Here is a 21428-nt window from a genome sequence, read left to right as displayed (position 1 = left end):
GAGGCTTCAGTGCCTCTCTCAGGTCCTGTGTCAGGTTTTGCTGTATTGTTTCTGAAGGCCATGACCTTAAGAAAGTTTTTTAGACCTGCTACTTCTTCTGACCTAGCTGCCTGGTAAATCTGTCATATGAAAGTGGTGAAAATGACACCAATGAATCTGGAACGCCAAAACAATAAATGCTATAAAACATGCTAAAAAGCTCCATGGAGAGATGGAAAACTTCCACCAGGACAGCCCATTGTAGAATGCAATAAACCTTAGGCTGAGTAACTTCAAGGTATTTTTAAGAAATTATAAGACAACTGCTAAATGAAAAGGAACATCTAAAATATTCAGAAAATTGAGCTACATCCCACCTCTGTAAGACACAGAAAGAGCGGCAGGCACAGTCAGCGGCGGGGCACAGAGTTTATTTTAGGCACTGGAACAGTACATCTATGCTGTGTCTCTGCTTGGGGAAGACATTTTTTATTCACCTCCTTTCAACTGGCTTACCCTGCCGTCTGCTGACACTGTTCATTTCCCTGATGAAGGGGGCGGCTGAACTCTCATCTGACATGCTCTGCAGTTGTGAAAGGCGCTCTAACAGACAAATATCTCTGTGATTATGATTAAACAGGTTGTGCTGTACAAAGGGGTAAAGCCATTAAGCTCTGTGCCACTGTTTGTGCCATCTCCTTATTACTCTCAGCGAGATTTTCATCAAGTCAGGGTAAGATGCTCGATTGTTCCGCATTCTTAGCTCTGTTTCATGTGTCTCTTGTACCTTCTGTTCCCACATTTTCCTCTTTTCTTTTCTCTCTTTCAGTCAGTATACAAGAGAGCATAATTGAGCCATTCACATCAGCATATCTCTTCTCTTCCCCCCCCCCCCCCTCCGATCATGACCACCCATGCTGGTTCCATCAAATTTTCTCCACCCACCTGATAATGTGGAAGATGGCCGATATGAGGAGCTCATTGTAGATGGCTACAGCCATGTAACGTGGCTCGTGAAAAGCCGAGGGTACGGTGCGGACAGCGTAGCACAGGTACACGCCCCACAGCAGGAACAGGAACTCAGCTGAGCAACAAAAGACACAAAAATGTTTGAATTTTAGTTTCTATTTGCCACCTAAAACAGGGGGGGGGGGTCATATTTTGTATGAAATTCATCCGCTGTAGCTGACAGTTGCCTTTTGACAGAACAATATACTAAACTTACCCTAAACCTTTAATTTAATCGTCCAACATTTTGGGAAATGATCTAATTTGCTTTCTTTCTATGAGTGAGGTTAGAGGGTCGATACCTTCCTCACAAAGCTGGAACCAGGAGGCAATTAGCCAACCCAAGCATAAAGACAAAAAGTAGGAAAAGAAAACAACTAAAGTGCCTTCCAGCACACCCTAAGCTCACCAGTCAAACATGAATATCTCAGTTGTGAAATTTATATAACCCCCCCCCCCAAAAAAAAAACCCCTGAAATTTGTGTTGTTTACGTGTGGGTGGGTTGTTTTTTTGATTTGCTCGGCTACACTGAAAAAGTAAGCCCTGATGTTAGACTGTGACAAAAAGGCAGAACACCCACTGAAACCAAAATCGATTGCTATTTTTGCGTCTGTGCATGGTTTAAGCGAAATGAGAAACAACACGTTAAACAAACGCCGAGCTCTAAAGGTTGGTTGGACACCACCAGGCTAACCTTTCTACACTTATAGAATTGTACAAGAAAGATTCAACTTCCAAAACCTTAATCTTTTTGTCACAGACTCTAAAATATTAGTGAAAAAAAAGAGAGAAAGAATTTAAAGCTCCTTTCAAACTCCTTTCCATTAATCTGACACCATCTGAATGTGTCAGCTTAATGTCTGAATGAGAACCCTGTGGAGGCTTTGGGCTGACATGCAGAGACTGTAATAAAAGATAAGAGGGGCGTATGAGGGAATGTGAAAAGGCCACGCAGAAGGGAAAGGTGGACAGAAATGCATGGGAGCTTTTTAAGAGTTTCGACCCAGACGTCTCTTTTTACTTCACCACCTCCAACAGCAGCATCTCCCACCATGGGTGACAGCAACACAGAGAGCAGCTTATGGTGGGGCTTGTTTTCTGAAATTCCTTTTTTTTTTTTTTTTTTTACTAAAACTGGCTTTAAAAAGAAAAAATCCAGGAATGAGCTCAAAAGAGTAAGTCAGCCCTGAAAAGCTTGCATATATGAGTTTTCACTTTGTTTATTATGTTTTTTTTGGTCTCACCTCTTCCTCAAAAAGAGAATGAACCACATCATTAGATACCCCTTGCTAGTACCAGTGTTGGATCCCATCTTGCCTTAATTTGTTCTGGTATAGATTCAGAAATGCATTGGAAACGTTACTGTTACTCAGAAATTTAAATGCATGATAGCATCACACGGTAGCTGCAGAATTCTCAGCTGCAATTCCATCACATCCCAAAGATGTTGGGATGCTCTGCTGGAGTGGATCTGTTGACTTAGCAACATGTTCCAGTCTTCCACTGTCCTATTTCACTCTTACCTGAGATGAGGGGTGCCTGGTGTGGTCTTCTGCTGCTGTATTGTGAGATGCTCTTCTGCATACCTTGGTTGTAATAAGTGCTTATTTGAATTACTGTTATCTGATTTACCTTTGCCGTCTATTCAGCATAAAGCAGTCTGGCCATTCTCCTCTCACCCCCTTCATCAGAAAGGCATTTTCACCCAGAGAACTCTGTTTTTTATCATTCTCTGTAAAACCTGCAGATGGTTGAGTGGGAAAATCCCAGCAGATCAGCAGCCATACCACATTCAAAGTCATTTAAATCACCTTTCTTCTCCATTGAACTTTAGCAAGTCATCTTAGTCATGTTCTCATGCCTAAATGCACTGTTGCAATGTGATTGGCTGACTAAGTATTCGTATTAGTGAAAAGCTGAACAGGTGTCCCTGATAAAGTTTGAACTATTCTTCTGGGTGTTGATTTAGTTACTATTTTACAGCATTTGTATTGCAAAAACAGAAATCATTTCTCTAGAAAGGTAAATTAGGAGAAGATGATTCTGAACCGTGGTTGGCTCTTGTGTTACCATGGCAATAATGACATATAAAATGTACAAGTTTCAAATTTTGCATGACTTCCTCATGTTTGCGCTGTTTTCCCCCCTCTATAAAGCAGCTGCTTCTCCGACATCGCGGTGACACATTCCTGCTATCACTGAGTCTCATCTCTGATCTCGGGTCGACAGCAGTTTATGGGAAAGATGTATTTAAAACGCCAGCTGTCTCCACCGTCACAGTATCAACACTTTACAGAATATACAGTGCAGTACCTGTGCACGGCTACAGTAGCTCGTTATCATCGAAAGTGTCAGTGTAATTATATTTTAAAGAACATCAGTTACAAAAATCAATAGTAATTATTTTGAAATGTGAAGGACGGGATTTCTACAGGGTTGCTGCATTATGGAGGTATGAAATTATGACTGGGAGCAATCTAATATATCTCTGTCTGCAGTAGAACAAAACATTATGCATCTTTTACTGCCAGTAAAAAACAAAAAAACCCCCCCCAAAAAACAAGCCAATTTTTCCACATAAAAAATACTTTGTTTTTTATGAGAACTCTAAATGAATATAACAAAGTCTGTCACAGGTCCTCCTGTTTGTTTGAAAGAGCACCGACACCCATGCCAAGGATCACACTGGGATATGACTCCCTAAAGTCTTTACAGTGATTACAGACCATTAATATTTATGAATAGGTCGGTCTATAAACTGCGTAGTGCTTAGCCTCTGAATCGGGATGCATGGAGATCTGCTTCCAAGACGGAAACGATAACAACTCCAACTATAATACAGATTAATTGAGGATTTACAATAAGCGCGTCTCGGTGACATAATCGATAATGTTTCGCATCAGCTCTGCTTTGCTTCACAATTTAGTGCAAAATATTATGTTATGTTCATTTTTGCGCTGACATGCGTTCTCATGTCGAAATTATGACAGGACGAGGGAAAAAAACACAGAAAAGCAATTAGGCTCATTTTCATGAGCATGAAACGCACTGTTGTTAAAATCCTCCAAAGCAGCTTTGCAGGATGCGTCCTGTCCTTCAGTGGAGGCTCAGCACACCGCAGCATGTTTATGCCTGCTGTCAGAGCAGACAGCGGGGCTCCCTCATTTCCCTTCTCATCAAGAACGCACCCCCTAAATACACAACGACACACGCGTGGATGCAAATCATTCCCGCGGTCGGTGCCTGTTCAGAGCGGGGTGTTTGTTAGAGGCTGTCACCGCTAACATACAAACACGGCAGTTCCACCGTCCTGTCTCTGGAGTATCCTTAACTGTCCTTCCTTCACAGGCTCCCTCCTGTTTCCTTCTCTCAAATTCTCCACTCCTGTGATGGTGCAAAACTCTCTCTGCATCGATACCCACATCCCTACAAGTTTCATACTTCACAGGCTCCTTTCTTCTTCTTTCCTGCCACTTCCACTCTCCCTGCCTGCCTGTCTATCAGTCTTCACACACAGGCCGAGCATCTCTCAGGGATCCATCCATTCCCTTCTTTCCAAACAAGATTAGTCTCCCCTGCTGTCAGGCCGGCTTCAGTGAGGTGCACATCACTGCCTCCTGCTTTAAGAATCTGTCTTTAAGAGATTTACTGTAACATACATTCAAGGGCATGTGGGCCTTCACTAACCACGGCTTCCTTCCAATTCATTTACTCATATATTTTTTATTATATATATAACAGACATTTTGACACTATGAGTAAGGCAGAAGATGGGGTCAGAAAAGTTGGGGGACATACCTTTTCTTTACACCACTCCTTTTTGGGTACACGGGCAAGAGGACTGTCTAAACTCAACTAATGAAGATATGGAAATGCACTGTTGCATATTTAAAAAATAAATTCATCATTTAAATGTATATTTCTTTATGAATTTAGGTTGTGTACAATGTTACAGTGAATAATTAGGATAAACTTTATGTTGCATTGAGTACCAAAAAACAGATTTCAGAAACATTCTTGAGTTGAAAATGTTTGAGATCTTTTGCTTTAAGTTACTCTTTAATGTCTAAAATACAAACTTAAATTTAGCAAAACATCAGTTCTCCTCTGGACTACTGTTGCCGGGCAAGTTTTATCATCAACATACATGCTGCTTTTTTTTTCTTTCTAAAAATAAAGTTTCTAAACTGAACTTAATCTTAAGGCTTATCCAAGCAGCCTGAACTTAAACTGTAAGCTCTAAAGCCCCTTCCAGTTAAGTGGTAAGTAGCACTTTCTTTCTATCTGGAAAACGATGCTGTTTCTTATTTGGATTTACTTAAAGTCAGACGTGTGTAATTACAGGAAAGCCGTACAAACTTACTCACCGACTGCCATCATGTAGTCCCATCGGTCCAGCAGACACATGCTGAACTGCAGCCCCTCGGGAGTGAGACCCGCAGCGATGAGAACCTGACTCAGCTCCGGATTCTGGCACACGGAGGACGTCCAGGCCACCAGGAACCACAGCACCACCAGCAGAATGACTAGCAGCAGCCGCAGGACCCGCCAGCTGGTCATGTAAGGTGTCCTCTGGGCCGTGCGGGACAGGAACACCTTTAACACCCTGTGTGGAGCAGGGAGAGAGCGTGAGGCACAAGCCTGAATATCAGAAACGACTGAGAGAAATCGTATGTAAGTGCTGCTCACGCCCCTGGCTGCTGATCACGTTAGCATGCTCATTTGAAATAAAATGAGCAGGGAGAAACTGCTAAATCAGTTCAATTCATTCATGCTTGGTAAATATGTTTGGTTTTGATTCATGCTGTAATTTCCTTTGAGTTTCAGGGAGAAGAGCAGACAGCACAGGAAGTGGGGAGGAAGGATCTGTTAAAGGAGGCCCCTGTCATTTTTGAGTTGTGCTTACATGTCCAACAGAAATCATGCATACATAGTTTATTGTGAATTACTTCCTGATGTCACTGCATCTGTAAAAGGAGCTAAAAATGCAGCATATTAGGCTCATCAGTTGCAGCAGTGTAGGGAACAATATACAACAGCATGTTCTTATATCACCATATATCACCATCTGGACATAGAAAAAAAAGTCTGTTTCAATTTTTTACCCTGCTCATTTGCTATCTTTGGACCAGACTGTGACAAATCTATCTCATCTCTAATATATTCTGTGGGCCTGGACTGGAAGATCTTGCCCCTGGGGCACACTTCCCACTCAGCGAGCTCGGAAAAAAATCAAATTGGTAATTTTGCCAAGGGAACACTCTGGCCGGCCTTTGACCTCCTTCTCCCATCTCGGTAACACAGCCCGGAGCCGAAGAGCAAGAAGCTAAAGCGCGTGTGTGAATAAATACTTCAGCTGGCACACGCAGTAAGACCTGACCTGATGTGAAATTCAGATGTGCTTATTGCCAAGATGGCACACATGTGTGCATACTAAGAGATGGCTGAATTATTGAAATTAAGACTAACTCATGGGCAAGTTAATAGAAGGAGAGTAGACAGGATGTAAGGGAGAGGAGGAGACCAGGAGAGGCTCGAAGAAAAGAAGGGACAGGAGAAGAAAATGTATGAGGCGAGTTAACAACACAGGCAGAGGCTTTTTAACTTTTATTTTTTGCTTTCAGTTTAGTGTTTTAAAGTAAAATCATACTATAATGATCCAAGAGTATGTATGTATATTTGTATCTTCCCTATTTCCTCCTACATAAGAACCAATCATAATAAAACTTTGCATAAACATTGCATAGAGCACTGTGAGTTCCAGCATCTATAAGGCACATGCCTTATAGATGCTGGAACATTTATAAGGCATGTGAGATTTTATATAAATCTCACAATTTTATATATTTGCTTATTTGACAGTTCAACTGAGCACTGAATTGAATTTGAGATTAGAATTGTGTGTCATAATATAATGTATCATAGTGTGATTGTAGCAAAAGTGTGTGTATTTGTATGTTCCATATCGCCCATGTGTTGCACAGGGGTTTGCTATTTAATCATAATCCTTCATAGAACAGTCACAAAACAAACAGGAAATGTCATCTCAAATGGTGATTTTGGTTTTAGTTTACTGGAAGCAGGATTGAAATATTAAGCCAACGCAGAAGTGCCAAAAACAGCATTTCCTTCAAATGGGCGGATGGCTCCAAAAATGAGTCATTTCCCACAGACATCCATGTTAAACTTCCCAAATTCAATCATAAAAATAATAATTTTTCTGCCTGGTACAAAAAATGGATTTGGTCTCTCTATATAATCTGCCCCTTCAGAAAAACTGCTACATGTCCAGCCTACGGTATTGTTTCCGCTGTGATTTTAGTCCATCATTAGATGGTTGTTAGACAACATAATGATGTCATAATATATGTGGCATAATTCATTTTTTGTGGATGTAAATTTGATGTAAAATTAAATTAAAATTAAAAGGACACAGTTAAGTGCCTTGTGAGGCAACTGTTGTTGTGATTTGGTACTGCATAAATAAAACTGAATTGAATTGAACAATGCTGTTATTAAATGTGTGATGTTTATAAAATGATGTGGAAAATGTCAGGGACATATGGACACAGTTCCCATTTGATGTCAATAAAAATAAGATGTTTCGTAAATCATTTCGTAATAACATGACAAACGTTTATGTTATAACCTCATGATGCTTGGAAATTCAGAGCCTTTATCAGGACGTCATGGTCCTGAGTCTGTTGACTCAGTGGTTTTTATTCTTATTACTATTATTTTATGTTTCAGGTTAATTCTTAAGATTTTCTTGTTCTTAGGGTTTGGTTTCTGTTCTGTGTCTCTGTTTCTCCCTGGTCCCTCATCTATGTTTCCTCCCTGTTGCCATATCTGATGTCTGTGTTAAGCTTACGTGTCTTGAGTTTAGTCTGTGTTGCTTCCTGTGTGTCGTTAGCTCTGATTTGTTCCTGTTGTGTTATCATCTGTTCCCCATCCTTTCGTTGTCAGTTTGTGTATTTAAGCCTTGTGGTTCTCTCTGTCTGCGTCGCATCGTCAACGTCATCCACACCCTCATGCTTTGTGTGTTTCCCTCCGTGCTCCTCGTCCCTAGTCTCTTGTCTCCAGGTTTCCTAGTGTTTTGTATTAGTTTCTAGTTTTGGTTTGTTTTTGCAAGTTTATTGTTTGTGGAGTCTTTTTCTGCAACTGCAATAAAGCAGCCTCTTTGAGTTTATTCCTCCGTCTGAGCGTCCTGCATTTGGGTCCTGCGTCCTGCCTGCCACAGACTTATCATGACAAGGACATTTAATGACCACTTTCTGAGACGCTAACAGTTAGCCACATCACATACAGGAACCTGTTTCCAACATAACATTCAGACGGGGATAACATTGTTAAGAACACATTAACACTAACACTCTCCAACAGTTTACACTACAGTTAACTGAATCAACCTTAGCTTTGGTGTATGACAATTATTATGATATTTAGTCAGCTAAAACTAAAAGAATTTAGATAGCTATATTATGACCAAAGCTAAAAAAAACTAAAGCAAAACTTGCTGTCAAAATTAATACTGATTGTGGGACAATCACTAATTGTGGTTAAGCACTAGCGGGGTGGACAGCCTATCCATCCGGTGAGGCTTAAAAGACATAGGGCGATCGTGGTTCAGGGGGTTAGGAAGCTCATCTTGTAACCGGAAGGTTGCCTGTTCGATCCCCAGCTTTGTCTGTCTTGGTCGTTGTGTCCTTGGGCAAGACACTTCACCCTAGCGACCAGAGGGGCCGATTGCGCGATATGGCAGCCTCGCTTCTGTCAGTCTGCCCCAGGGGTGCTGTGGCTAAAACTGTAGCTTGCCTCCACCAGTGTGTGAACGTGAGAGTGAATGAATAGTGGAATTGTAATGTAAAGCGCTTTGAGGGTCTCGAAAAGCGCTATATAAATGCAATCCATTATTATTATGTACAACTCAGTATCATCGGCATAGAAATGATAAGAAATGCCAGAAAGGGTTGACTGTACTTGCGTTGTTCGTGCTTTTTGGACTGATAAGTGGTGTCTGTGGTTGTGCTTTACATGTTCACCTTATTGAAAAAGCAGCTTCAAATTGTGGAGTCTAGAAACTAATGGGCTGCTATGTCCACTGTTTTGTTTTTGTTTTGTTTTTTTATGGCCTGTTATTTACGGTACCTGTAGAGCTTCAGGATGATGGTCCCGTACATGATGGCAAAGCCCAGCAGGCGAACCCACCTCAGGAGGATACATCGAAACACACTGGGATTGAAGTACAGGATCATCACCTACAAAAATGCACAGCAGAGTTAATTTTCACACATCTCATAAACACATCATAGGACTCTGATTATTTTTCATATTTACAGGAAGGAAGTCAGAGACACAAATAAGGTAAGCACACGAGAAGCAGAGTTGGAGGTGGATTTGGCCTCACGAATATCTAACGCCTCCACAGTTCCCTCATCTGTTAGCTTTATGCGGCTCATATGTCAACTTCCAGAGCACGTTTGATGTGAGGAATTTGAGAGCTTATTCCTTTATAGGTCTAGGAGCGTGTTTAGTGATGTTTATCTGCACATTGATTTGCATGTATAGACACACTTGTGTTTCTAAATGTGTACGGTCCAACCTGTCACGATTTGTCTCTCTGAGCGGTTTCAACAAAGCAATAAAGAATTTGCCGATGGCTGATAAAATGTCAGCCTATCATTTTCTGCATGATGTGAAGTTAATTCACACCTATTACCGCTGCAGAAGAGGTTGTAACAGCAGAAGCTGCAGAGACAAGGCTCATGCTGTAAGGATCCAAGCTTCCATTTGCACTTCTCTTTCTACGGTTGCATTTCATTTCATTAGTGTGCAACACAGCGGGAAGCCACATGTTACATTTTCGGTGACCTGAATCCCAGCTTCTGCTCTGAAGATTCAGTCCTGTGACTCTGGCAACGTTCCCACTGAAGCAAAGAAAATACTATCGAAGCGTGACACCTTTCCAACTTGGGGTAATCTCTCCGTTCAGTGTGGTCTGAATGAATACACAAACTTTTTTTGTAACGGAAGGAATTTTGTGTGATCTTTTGTGAGATCGTGCTACGATTGCCAAACTGTTTTGAGACTTTGTGTTGAGGTAAACGCTGACCCTAACCCCGCCTATCCGCTAAAACTATATACATACATGAACAGTAATTAATCAGTAACTACCACTTTCCACAGAGCCATCTTTTTGATTACAGGTCTAGAACGGGTTTCTTTTCAGTCTAGCATAAGGACTAAAAATGTTAAATGTGGTTTGAAAAGCAAACGCAAGTGAGAGTGAAAGACCTGCATCACACTTAGTATCTGTTTCAACAAAATTTCAATGTCTTTTTTTATGTTTTGCATCCGTTGCATATGTTTACATTGCACATGTAAAGTACTTTTGGTGTTATATGTTATAGCTTAAAACTGGGTAATATGTAGATTTATATACATATTGTGCTGTATATAGTAACCATTTATACATAGTATAGTATTTGGAAATATAGTAATATAATATAGCATATTATATTGTAATATAGTATTTGGACAAGTGAATTTCACCATTGAGGGATTAAATAAATTGTACGTCTGTGTCTTTATCATAGCCATGCCATGTTTCTATCTACCCAGCTGTGTCACACTGAGTAAACTATCCTCTGTTTATATCCAATCCTAGTTCTTCCCCTTTATTCCTTTGTCAGATCCTCCTGTTGAACTCACCCCCTCGTTCTGTTTTCTTTCCCTTTTCTGAATTTGGTATTTGCTGAACTTTTGCTTTAGCCAACAAACGCTCATCCTACTTTTATTTTCAACCTGCATGCGTGTCTTGCAGTTGGATTTTCTCCACTACACACCTTGACAATAACTGCTCGAGTAGAAAGAAGACTATACAATTACTCCTTTTTATAAGATGATGCTTTTTTAAAAATATATATGTGAGCCCTATGCTAGACTGCTGGTCCAGGTCTTTAGGTACTTTGTGTGCTGTGGCTGGATTGAACTCAGTGTAGTCAGAACAGGATAGGGAGCTGAAGTGACAGTTTTTCAGTCTGTGATATAGCGCAGCAGAGTAAACAGTGTACAGGTCGAGGAGCTTGTTTGGGGATAACAATGTTATAGCACAAAAATACTTTCTGAATTATATGCTTGGGTTTTTTATATATGTAAGTTGTTTTACAATAACCAAAAACAGAAGGTTATAGCTTTCCAGCTTTTTGTAATCACCACATAATTTCAGACTTATTGTGGTACAACATAATAAGCGGCATAAATGCATCTCTGAGGCGTAAGGCGAGTGATTTATTCCGGCTCTTACAATGCTTTGGTATTCAAAAGACAACAGCCATTTGCTTTAATTAAGCTTAAGTAACAACAACACCTGTAACCTCTTTTCCTTTTTAGAAAAGAAGCAGAACATCTGTGTCAAACCCAGCTGAGCAACCAGCCAACCCCGAGGCTGTAACCGTCTGGCTGTGAGATGCGTTAACAGAGAAGAGAAGCTAAAGTGTAGTGGGGAATATGAATCACAGTGTACATTATTTTACCCACGGAAATGAAGAGCAAAGACTATGGTGCAAAGACAGAAAGATGAAAGGACAGAAATATTCAATCTCACAGCATCTTATGCAGGTATTCAGGAAGTTGAAAGCAGAGCCAAGTCTCAACGTGACTCATAACAAATGTCACAGGAACTAATCTGCAGCTTATTACCTCCTCATCACTGATAATGTTGCTGTGATTGTTTCATAATCAAATACAGTCTTAAAAGTGGCAAGATGAATTTCAGAAATGTGGTTCAGCGAGCGGTTAAACTGTCATAACATCCCTATTTTCAGCCTTCGCTCTGTTCACACTCACTTCAGCTCCGGTATACAGACATTTCTCTCACCTCTTGATTAAAAATGTGACACACTGAGTCAAAGCATGGAGCATGGCACTCACAGGCTTTTCCTTCCATCTGCAATCATCATCACAACCTTGCGGAGTCTGTTATTGGTATGCCGGTCATGAGACACTGGGGAGCAGAGTCCATCTCAGACCCAAGAAAAGGAATTATTGCTCTTCCTCTTTAATACTGCAGCTGATAAATTAATTGATATTGGAAGGCAGGCAGGTGTGTGTCAGAATTGGGGCACTTTAAGGGAACAGCCTGAACATGACTCACTTATCGATAAGAGGCTTGAAGGAAATTTGTTATTTAACAGCTTAAAGTTGCTAACTGCATGTACTAAAGTAAATTTGAATTTTAATTGAATTAATAACAGGTAACATAACAGCATAGACACAATACATGTATAAATAATCCATATATTAAATAAATCCATAAATACACTTGAATGGAATACTATTGCTGAAAATAAACATTAATTAATCCCCAGAGAGGAATCCAAAAGCAAGCCAGCAGTACATGTGATGTTGATGTTAATGTATTGTTATAACTTAAATATAAAAATTTAAACATTTTCTAACAATGTATCAAGTGAATAATTATTGCTTTTTTGTCAGCATACTGTTAAAATAGGAATCTGACGTCTATCAGTTGCCAGATTTATATATTTATTTTAATATAGACTTGGTGTCCATGGTTACATTTGCAGAAATGGTCCTGCATGGGTTTGCATTAACCTAATCCTAATGCAAACCCATCAGTTTCAACTGCAGCTTCACCGTGGAAGCATTTAGCTGGCAAACCACAAGTTCCCAGTGAGCTTAGCACTAACCAGCCACTGCTCATTAAAATGTGCCTGCAAAAGAAGACATTGGTCATTTTTTTCTTTCTTTTTTTGACAGTTTGAAATATTGTATGGAGCAATTTATCTTGAAGACATAGCTACAGTGAGCTGTTATGAAGAACAGCAGCTGCCCCAGCTTCTCAGCAAGGTAACCAACTCCTTTTGCTCCTTTTACTGCACCCTACTGTTAGCAGACTAATGCCACATGGAGCATAAACTCAAATCACTCACAGCTGCTCAATGATGGAAAAAGGCCAGTTGCCTGACTTCCTATAGCAGTGTGTTTTTGCCATCCCAAGATTTCTGACACATAAAGTATGAAACTGCAGTTACGGTTACCAGCGTTAACTAAAATTAACCAAATTAACCAGGACTGAAGACTTCACTTCCACTTTAAGTATACTGTATGCAGTCCTGTAAAAAACTAAGTATACCCATAAGAATGAACGTAGCAGCCAGAATCTGCTAATCAAAGGCACTCGCTTAACTGATCATCAGCAAGTGTGAACACCTAAAAGCAGAAATTTTGGCAGTTTTCTGGTCTGACACATTCAGATGTGTGTTAGCAAAATGACACGATCTTCCCAGCAGATATCCCAGCAAATTCTCGGGAGACGAAAGTGCAGATGTCTGACGATGAAGCACACGTCACATTTGGAGAGAACCAAACAGCATATCACCACAAACACCTCATTCCAATAGTTAAGCACGGTGGTGGAGGGATTATGATCTGGATCATCTTGCAGTGATAGCCTCTGTATACCAAAGTATTATTCACTCAAATGTGGCCATCTTTGTGACAACAAAAGCTTGGCTAAAATTGATGTACGAAAGCAAATCTGCAACCGAATAGCTTAAAAAGAAAAGAATCATCGTGTCAAAGTTCAGACCTCAGTCTAATTGAAATTCTGTGGTGGGATCTTGGAAGAGCTGTGGATAAACAAATGCCTGCAAACCTCAATGAACTGAAACAACGTTGTAAAGAAGAGGAGATGAGAAGAAGATGATTACTACAAGTTATTACTGCTAAAGGTGGTTCGATAGGCTACACAATAATGGGGTGCACTTAGTTTTTCTTGAGTGTACCGTGAAAACGCTCTTTTTCACACTTCACAGTATTTTGAAGGTGATATTAACAATTTGAAAGCATGACTTTTAAATGTAGCATAACATATAAAATCTGAGCACATCCTCCAGCCCTGAGGTTAGTAAAATAGTTTTGAGCGCTTGAGAATCAAAGTTTAAGAGTATAAGAATGCTAGCGCCAGTAACACAGCAGAAAAATACACAAAGAAAAACTAGTTTTTGGAACGGATTGAAACAGACAGAAGTAAAGACGGAGCAAACGTGAACAACATCTTAACTACTCAACAGGTTGTTATTTTTCCCTCCTGTTTCAGTGTCTCTCCTCCTTATGTCCATCCGTCTCTCCTGCCTCAGTCTCAATATAGTCTGTTTTCAGGGTTTGCATCCTACTTGGCATCTTCACCTCATCGCTTCTTCCAGCTTTCTGCTTCACATGACAGCAAAACAATAAATCTGAACATAAGAGCTAAAAGTAGCTCTTATGTGCTGCTCCTTCCACCTACATACCGTGCAAAACAAAAACATGCAAATGGCAAATCCATGCACATGACCACGGGAAAATATGAAGCTTTGAAGCTACCTAAACACACTCATGATCCATCCTCCACTCTGCCTACACACACACACACAATACAGGCAGACAGACAGCGTCACAACCTTCTGCAGTACTACTCATGTGGACTACAAAATCACCGGGGACTGCGATAAAAAGCCATATTTTTATATTGCCTAGAAGAGAAGGTGGCCCTCCTGGTTTGCGTCCAACCTCCCAAGCGTCCTCCATCAATTAATCAGTAGAAGTATTTTTAAAACAAGTTGTGCTAGAACTTGATGGACTGTTTAAAAATGCATTGAGCACCAGAGCAGAGCAGCTGCAGCTGAAGAGGTTTGTGGTGGCAGCAAAAAAAAAAAAAAAAAAATAGGCAACAGCAACAAACGTTAAGGCTGGGAGAGGGAGGCAGACACAGAGGTGAGATAGAGAGAGAACATGCAGAGGAGGTAATCAAAGGAAAACATGAAGGGAGGAGGGGGGTGGGGGACAAGGAGGTAAGGTGGGGGAAAGGAGACCTTCATGTGTGCGAGGATGACAGAGCGGCAGAGTGTTTTGCGGGTGGGGGCTATTTTTGGAACTGGATTATCCTTGGGGTAAACTGGAGTGGATGGATGAATGCAAAAGCAAGAAAGGTGTGGTCACATAAGGATGCAATACCTGCAGCTCTTTGTCTGCTGCAACAAAAAACAGCTTCAGGTTTTTGTTGGTTTTTTTTCATTCAGGGGAAAATGTCGTGCATACGGTTACACTCCAGTAACTTTAGAATAAGAACAAAATCTTTATCCCCAGACTTAGCCGAGCGATTGGAACTTCTTTCTTTCTGGCTGATTTTTTCAGCTATCAGGCTTTGTGTTTGAGAAGAGCAGTGGCTCCACTGTTGGCAGTCTGTGCGAGGATTTGAAAGGAGTGAATTCCCTGGCTACATCAGATCTCTGTGTTATACGGCGCGCAGGTTTCTTCCATCTGCCTCCCTTCTAAAGATGGGCTCCTGACGCAGCACTCCAGGTGCAATGTGGGCTGAGTCCAAAAGTGTAAATACACACATATAGAACGCACGCTGTCACCCGAGCACACGGGCTGGCTGGCACATACAGCCGACGCAGACAGGCAAAAGCACACATGGAAGAGAACGCACTTATTCTATAAGTACGCACCAACTGTGATGTCCAGCTCTCTGTTGTTGTAATGATCCTAACTATAGTACTACTATACTATACTACTACAACATCTAGCTACAACTGAAGAAATGAGCTTTTTTTTAATGGGATATTTTCATATTACTCCAGTATTCCAGTCCTGGGTTGTTGACCCACCGCCTTGTTTATGGACTTTCCAGTTTTGTTCTGTTTTTAATATTTTCTGGTGATTCTTAGTTTCCCTTGCTATTTGCCTCATCACATCTTCCCTGTACCTTTTTGCATTCACCTTCTTTTGAAGTATTTCCATGGACTATCAATAAAACTGAGCTTTGAGTGCCTAAGCCTGCGTGTGGGATCCACATCCACACACTACATGACAAATAGTGGACACTGAAAAATGATTTTCTTTCTTGAAAAGGTTTTTTTTCTCAGCCAAAGCAGACCTTGACCACTCCTTCCCTCTTTTTAAACCTGTAATGCTTAGGATTTGACCATCACACCTCTCTTTTGATATTTACTTTATGGCCAATAACTGCATTAGAAGAGCTTCATAGATGGTGAAATCACGTCTCAAACCTATTTCCATCTGTTTGGATGTATGTGGGGTTTGTTTTTGTTCTCTATTTTTCTTTTATAACACTATAAATGTCGTCCAGGAGAGACTTTTACCAATGCCCATCACTATTTCTTCTCCATCTCAGTGACAAGGGGCTGTTCATGGTGCTCTACAGAGTGGCCTTTAAGCTCAGGTGCAAAATTTTGCCTGCAATGTGCGGACAAAAGCATGCATGCCTCATGGTAATTCATGCAACTGGTCCATCAGTTATTTATCAAATAAAACCTTAAAACTAGTCATCATTTCATGATCACAACGAACACATGCTTTTGTTTGCAAGTTTGTTTGGGCGCACTCTGTCTCTCTCCTGACAAAGCATACCCAGACGTACCCAGCTGCTTGTTTCCCTGAGACTTCTGAGAACTTTCATATTAAAAAAAAAATGAAGTAGCAGTAAACTGGTGGGTGGCATGCAAGATCAATATGGACACTTACTGGGAAGTAGAGAAGTAGCGCACCAAACAAGATGGCTTCCAGCAGAATGAGACCAGATGTACGAATGCTCTGTTAACAAGGAGAGAGAGAGAGAGACAAAAACTCATGAATCAATGACAGGGAGAGCTTGGTTATTTATGGATTGCTGAAGGATACTGAAAAAGAATGATTGGCCTGATGGTATCAGACGCTGAGGCTGCTGACGGGCATGCAAAAGTATCTATAATGTTGCTGCTGCTTGTATTGATATTTGTTCTGGATTTGCAGTGAGCCTTTCTTCACATTCATTTTCTCTCTTGTATCTGCTTTGTCCTTTGGGGCCACCATAGTTTACCTTTCAGATTCTGCTGCTGCAAGTCAGACATAACAGCCACGACTTGCATGCAACTGCAGGAAAATACAAATGATACATCGCACAAATATATAAAATATATGTCTCTGAGTGACGACAGAACTTTTCTGGGTTGTATTTAATTACCACATTACCACATATAAGATTTTTTAATGTCTTTTATGTTAATCCAAAGGCCTCCAGGGACATCTCTTGTGAAGTGAGGAAATATGGGAGATTCTGAGGCAACAACACGAGTCGCTATAAATAGATCACCAGGAAAGATTTAAATGCCAGAGGAGTGATTGTAATTATTATTCTACACTGCAAGGATGTCACATTAAAATGAAGGAGGGCTGGGTATGGTTGATGGTAATGATGTCAGTGTAATAAGACAATAAAAATTACATTAAATTAAAATAAAATAAGATAAAATCAACTGGTCTGTCTTTATTTGGCTTTATTCTAGATGGTGTACAATGGAAATTTGTGTGAATTTGCAATGCTTTAAGAAGCAGCTGTATATCGTAAATGTAGCAATATATTTTTTCCAGTTTCTAAGTTGCATACTGAAATTGTTTGAGGACAAAATCTCAAATGTCCTCTTTTAATTCGTTGAACTGCATGCTGCCAGTGAGGCCAGGGAGGATCTTTTGCTACCGTTTCTCTGATGGCTTAGTACTGTGAAGGCATGATCAGCTATAACACAGCGGTTCCTATTTTCAAAACTTCGTGAGTTTGTCATAATCATTCAGTTTGAATTTAATCCCTGAAACCTTCGTCTTTATTTAATTTAAAATAATTTTCCATGACATTTCACTGACATTTCCAGTTAATCTTTGATATGAAGGAGGTTTCAAATTAGGCCATTTGGCTTTGCAAAACCACAAAAAAGACCAAAATTGAAGAGTAGGGGAGACTGTCAGTGTGTAGTTCGGGATAAGCTCTAAAACTGTTATGCCGTACAATTTCAGCATCCATCCGCTTATTACCATATGCAGCATAGCGTCATTGTGGACCAAATATCCAGGTACACTCTGGAGAGGTCGCCATTCCATGACAGGGACAGTTTAATGACACAGTTCAGTATTATCTTCCTTGTGCGAGTGTGGTCACTTTAGTCTTTAGGTGAAAAAAAAGTATAATGTAATCTTGCAATCTTCAGGTATTCTTTGGGTATTCTTCACCAAGGAGGTTATGCTTTTAGTAGTGTTTGCATATGTGTGTGTCATTTTTAATGTTTGTACTACAGCTTGAAAGTTTTTGAATGAATTCTGATGAAACTTATACGGGTGTAGAGTCAGGTCATGTTAGCACTCTATGAAAATGTGCGTTATTTTCAAAAGCTGACAAAAATTTTATAGCTTCCACATTATGATTCTTATAAGTGTGGTGTGTATTGTTAACATAAAGAAAGTACCTTATAGAGTAAAATAGCATGTCACATGTGACCTCTGACCTCTCCTTCAAGGTCAATAGACTGATCTATAGGTCAAAGTGATTTATAGAGCTATTTTAAAAAAAAAGTAAAAACTATGTGTATTACTGCCGTTGTTTTTATTGACAACACATAGGATTATAGGGAATATATATGTGGATTCTAATATGTTACTTTAGCCTCTTCTTTAAGGTAAAATAAGCTCAAACCTTCATAAAATGTATCTTATCTTTAAATCGTTGCTTGAAATTCTGCTGCCTTTCTTTGTATTTTCAGCATTTAGGAAATGATTCTGGTATGTGGGGATTCTACATATCACTTTATAGTTTGCATCCAAATAGCATGTCTTATTTGACCTCTGACCTCACTTTTACACTTAAAATCTGCCAATTATGTCAAGTATATATTAAAATGGGTTTCAACAAAGCCTTTGCACTTGTTTTTACTGCGCTACAAACGTCTTGAAGTACATTTAAAAAGAACAAAGAAAGCAAAATGAATGTATACAAAACACAAAATGATTCCCTCAAATGTAAAAACTGCCCACAGAGCTAGCTGCCTTGGTGGAGGTTTCCTCTCTCAGAGTGCTTCTAGGCTTTTGTCTATTTCAAATTCTCTCTAAACTTTGCACTGAAAAAAATTGAGATTCTGAGCTTTACTGACTCTACTGACATCACCACACATGCCAAACTCCCTCCAAAGTCTAAACTAAGTAGTAGAATAAGCTGTTAAGCATGTCCCTATCCACATTAGAAAGCATGCAACCGATAATTTGCATTCTCCTTACCTTGTTTCTCCTGAAGTGGTAGACCACCACCATACTGGCCAAGTCCAGCATCATGCAGAGACCCTGGAAGGAGGCCACAGAGAGCCTCAGGGCACCGTCCTCCTGCACCAGGCAGGGCGTGTCATCCCGGCAGTAGGGACAGCCCTCGCGGCACGGCAGGCACTTGCTGGACACGTCGGAGGATTCGTCTCTGTGAGAGCCCTGCTCCTTACCTGAAGATGTGAAAACACTTTAGATTGGTTTCATTATCACTTATCTTATGTTGTTCAAGTTCAAAGAAAGAAAGCCTTTGCAAATTCAAATCTAATCACATCTCGGGACACAGGTCTGATTAGCACTGCAATTAATTTGCATTTAGCTGTCACAGGCTGACTCCTTATTAAATGCTCAGTTAATCAATTTCAAGGCAAAGAAAGCATCAAGCCAATGAATCAAAAAGCCTTGGGGAGATAATTACAAGAATGCAGCCTGTAATTAAGCAAATGATGGATAATGAAGGCGAGGAAGATACAATATTGTGTCACTGCTCTCTTCCTCAGTCTTGTTTGCGTAATTGTTGTAATATCAGCATGTGACACACTTGGATTTGGATGGGGTTTATCAATTCTATCCATGATTTTTTTTATGTTTTTCCCTTTGAGAACATTCATTTTTAGCATGAACTGGTTCCTTTAAAACCTGAATTTAATCAATTACGTGTAAAGACACGACAGATGATGCAAGAAATATAATTCTTAATTCCAGGATATGTCAGCTGCAGTGGGATTTGCAGTCAATCTGTAGCTGAAATCCTTCATTTTTTTCAAACACACAGACATGCAGCTCCTCGAGCAAATGATGTTTGATAAGCATGTAATTCCTCTGTAGGTCCCAGAGCTCATACGGTATGCAAATGCCGCGCAGTTGCACAATGCTTCAGCAGAGCGTGATTGTAAGAGAATGTGCTGAAAAAAAAAATTAAGCAAGAAGTGAATTTATGTAGCCACTGAAGTGGTTTCATTTGGCTGAGAAAAGAATGCATGGTGGTAACTGTGATCTGAGACTCTGTATTTTTACTGTGAATCACAGAGAAGCTGAATTTCAGCTAATATATGTTTACATACGCACAATAAGTGTTCACCATGACAGGATGTTATTTTCTGTGTTTGCGTCCTTATGCAAATTCATAATGAACGTGAGCGTGATTCATGCTGCAACTGGCACAGACTGTCTCATCAATGTCTGCCCTTTAAACTCCTCATACATAGATATGTACATTTATTTACATATCTATTATGTACATTTGTTCAACTGGTCATTAATGCAGATACCTAATCAGCCACTCACATGGCAAAAACTCAATTTATGCCTGCAGATATGGTCAAAATGAGCTACATCAAACTGAAGCAGAATAGGGAAGAAAGGTGATTTAAATGACTTTGAATGTGGTTGTAGGGCTGGACTGAGGATCCCAGAAGCTGCTGATTTACCGGGATTTTCCCACACAACAATCTCTAGAGTTTACAAAGCCACCAAGATATGCAGAAGAGCATCTCTGCACAACACTTGGAACCTTGAAGCAGATGGGCTAAAGCAGCAGAAGACCACATATGCTGTCAGCTGAGAACAGGAAACTGAGGTTCACCAAAACTGGACAATTAAAGACTAAAGATTAAACGTTGCCTGGTCTGAGAAGTCCCAATTCTGCTGCAGCATTCAGATGGAAGGATCAGAGTAAAGAATGGATCCATTCTGCCCTTTCTCAGTATTTCAGGCTGGCATTGGTGTAGTAATGGTGCGGGGGATTTATTTCTTTGCATACTTTGTGTTACTTGAATACCAGCACCTACCTGACTATTGTTGCTGACCATGTCCAGCCCTTTACGAACACAGTATACCCATGTTCTGATGGCTGCTTCCAGTAGAATAGCGCACCATGGCTCAAAGCGCAAATTACCTCAAACTTTTCTTGAACATGGCAATGAGTTCACTGTACTCAAATGGCCTCCACAGTCACTAGATCTCAGTCCAATAGAGCGTGACTGTTAATAAAGGTCTGGGTGGAAATCAATAGTGGTGAAAAAACAAGCAAGAAATGTCTAAAAGTGTTTAAATAGAGTATTGTGTTTACAAAGAGACTAAGTCCAGATAGGAAGAATGTTTTAATATTTAAAAAAAGATAAGAAGATGTCTAAAAAACACTCCGGAGGCCCATGCTGCGTGTACTTTTGACAGTCCCTAACCTCAGCTTGTCAATTTCCATCTACTTTCAAATGCCAGATGTCAATAAATAAGCACCAACTGTGGCGCATGAGTCAAGCTGAGTCAAACCGGACCTTGTTTTAGCCCACAG

At 40.2% G+C, this 21428-nt stretch overlaps 1 protein-coding gene across 1 annotated transcript in view; it reads right to left on the bottom strand.

Moving 5' to 3' along the window:
* LOC134617131 (metabotropic glycine receptor-like) overlaps positions 1 to 21428 on the bottom strand; it is an 82352-nt gene that overhangs the window by 14811 nt on the left and 46113 nt on the right. Inside the window, exons 4-8 of the mRNA XM_063462324.1 lie at positions 19097 to 19308; positions 16541 to 16609; positions 9137 to 9246; positions 5356 to 5594; positions 925 to 1063 (exon numbers count right to left, since the gene is read on the bottom strand). Coding sequence (XP_063318394.1) covers positions 925 to 1063; positions 5356 to 5594; positions 9137 to 9246; positions 16541 to 16609; positions 19097 to 19308 — 769 coding nt within the window. The remainder of the gene's footprint in view (positions 1 to 924; positions 1064 to 5355; positions 5595 to 9136; positions 9247 to 16540; positions 16610 to 19096; positions 19309 to 21428) is intronic.

Source organism: Pelmatolapia mariae, linkage group LG18 (genome assembly GCF_036321145.2).
Source record: "Pelmatolapia mariae isolate MD_Pm_ZW linkage group LG18, Pm_UMD_F_2, whole genome shotgun sequence".
In the NCBI taxonomy this organism is placed as follows: Eukaryota; Metazoa; Chordata; class Actinopteri; order Cichliformes; family Cichlidae; genus Pelmatolapia; species Pelmatolapia mariae.
Note: the sequence above shows the minus strand (reverse complement) of the source record. Positions and strands in the feature narration are given on the sequence as shown.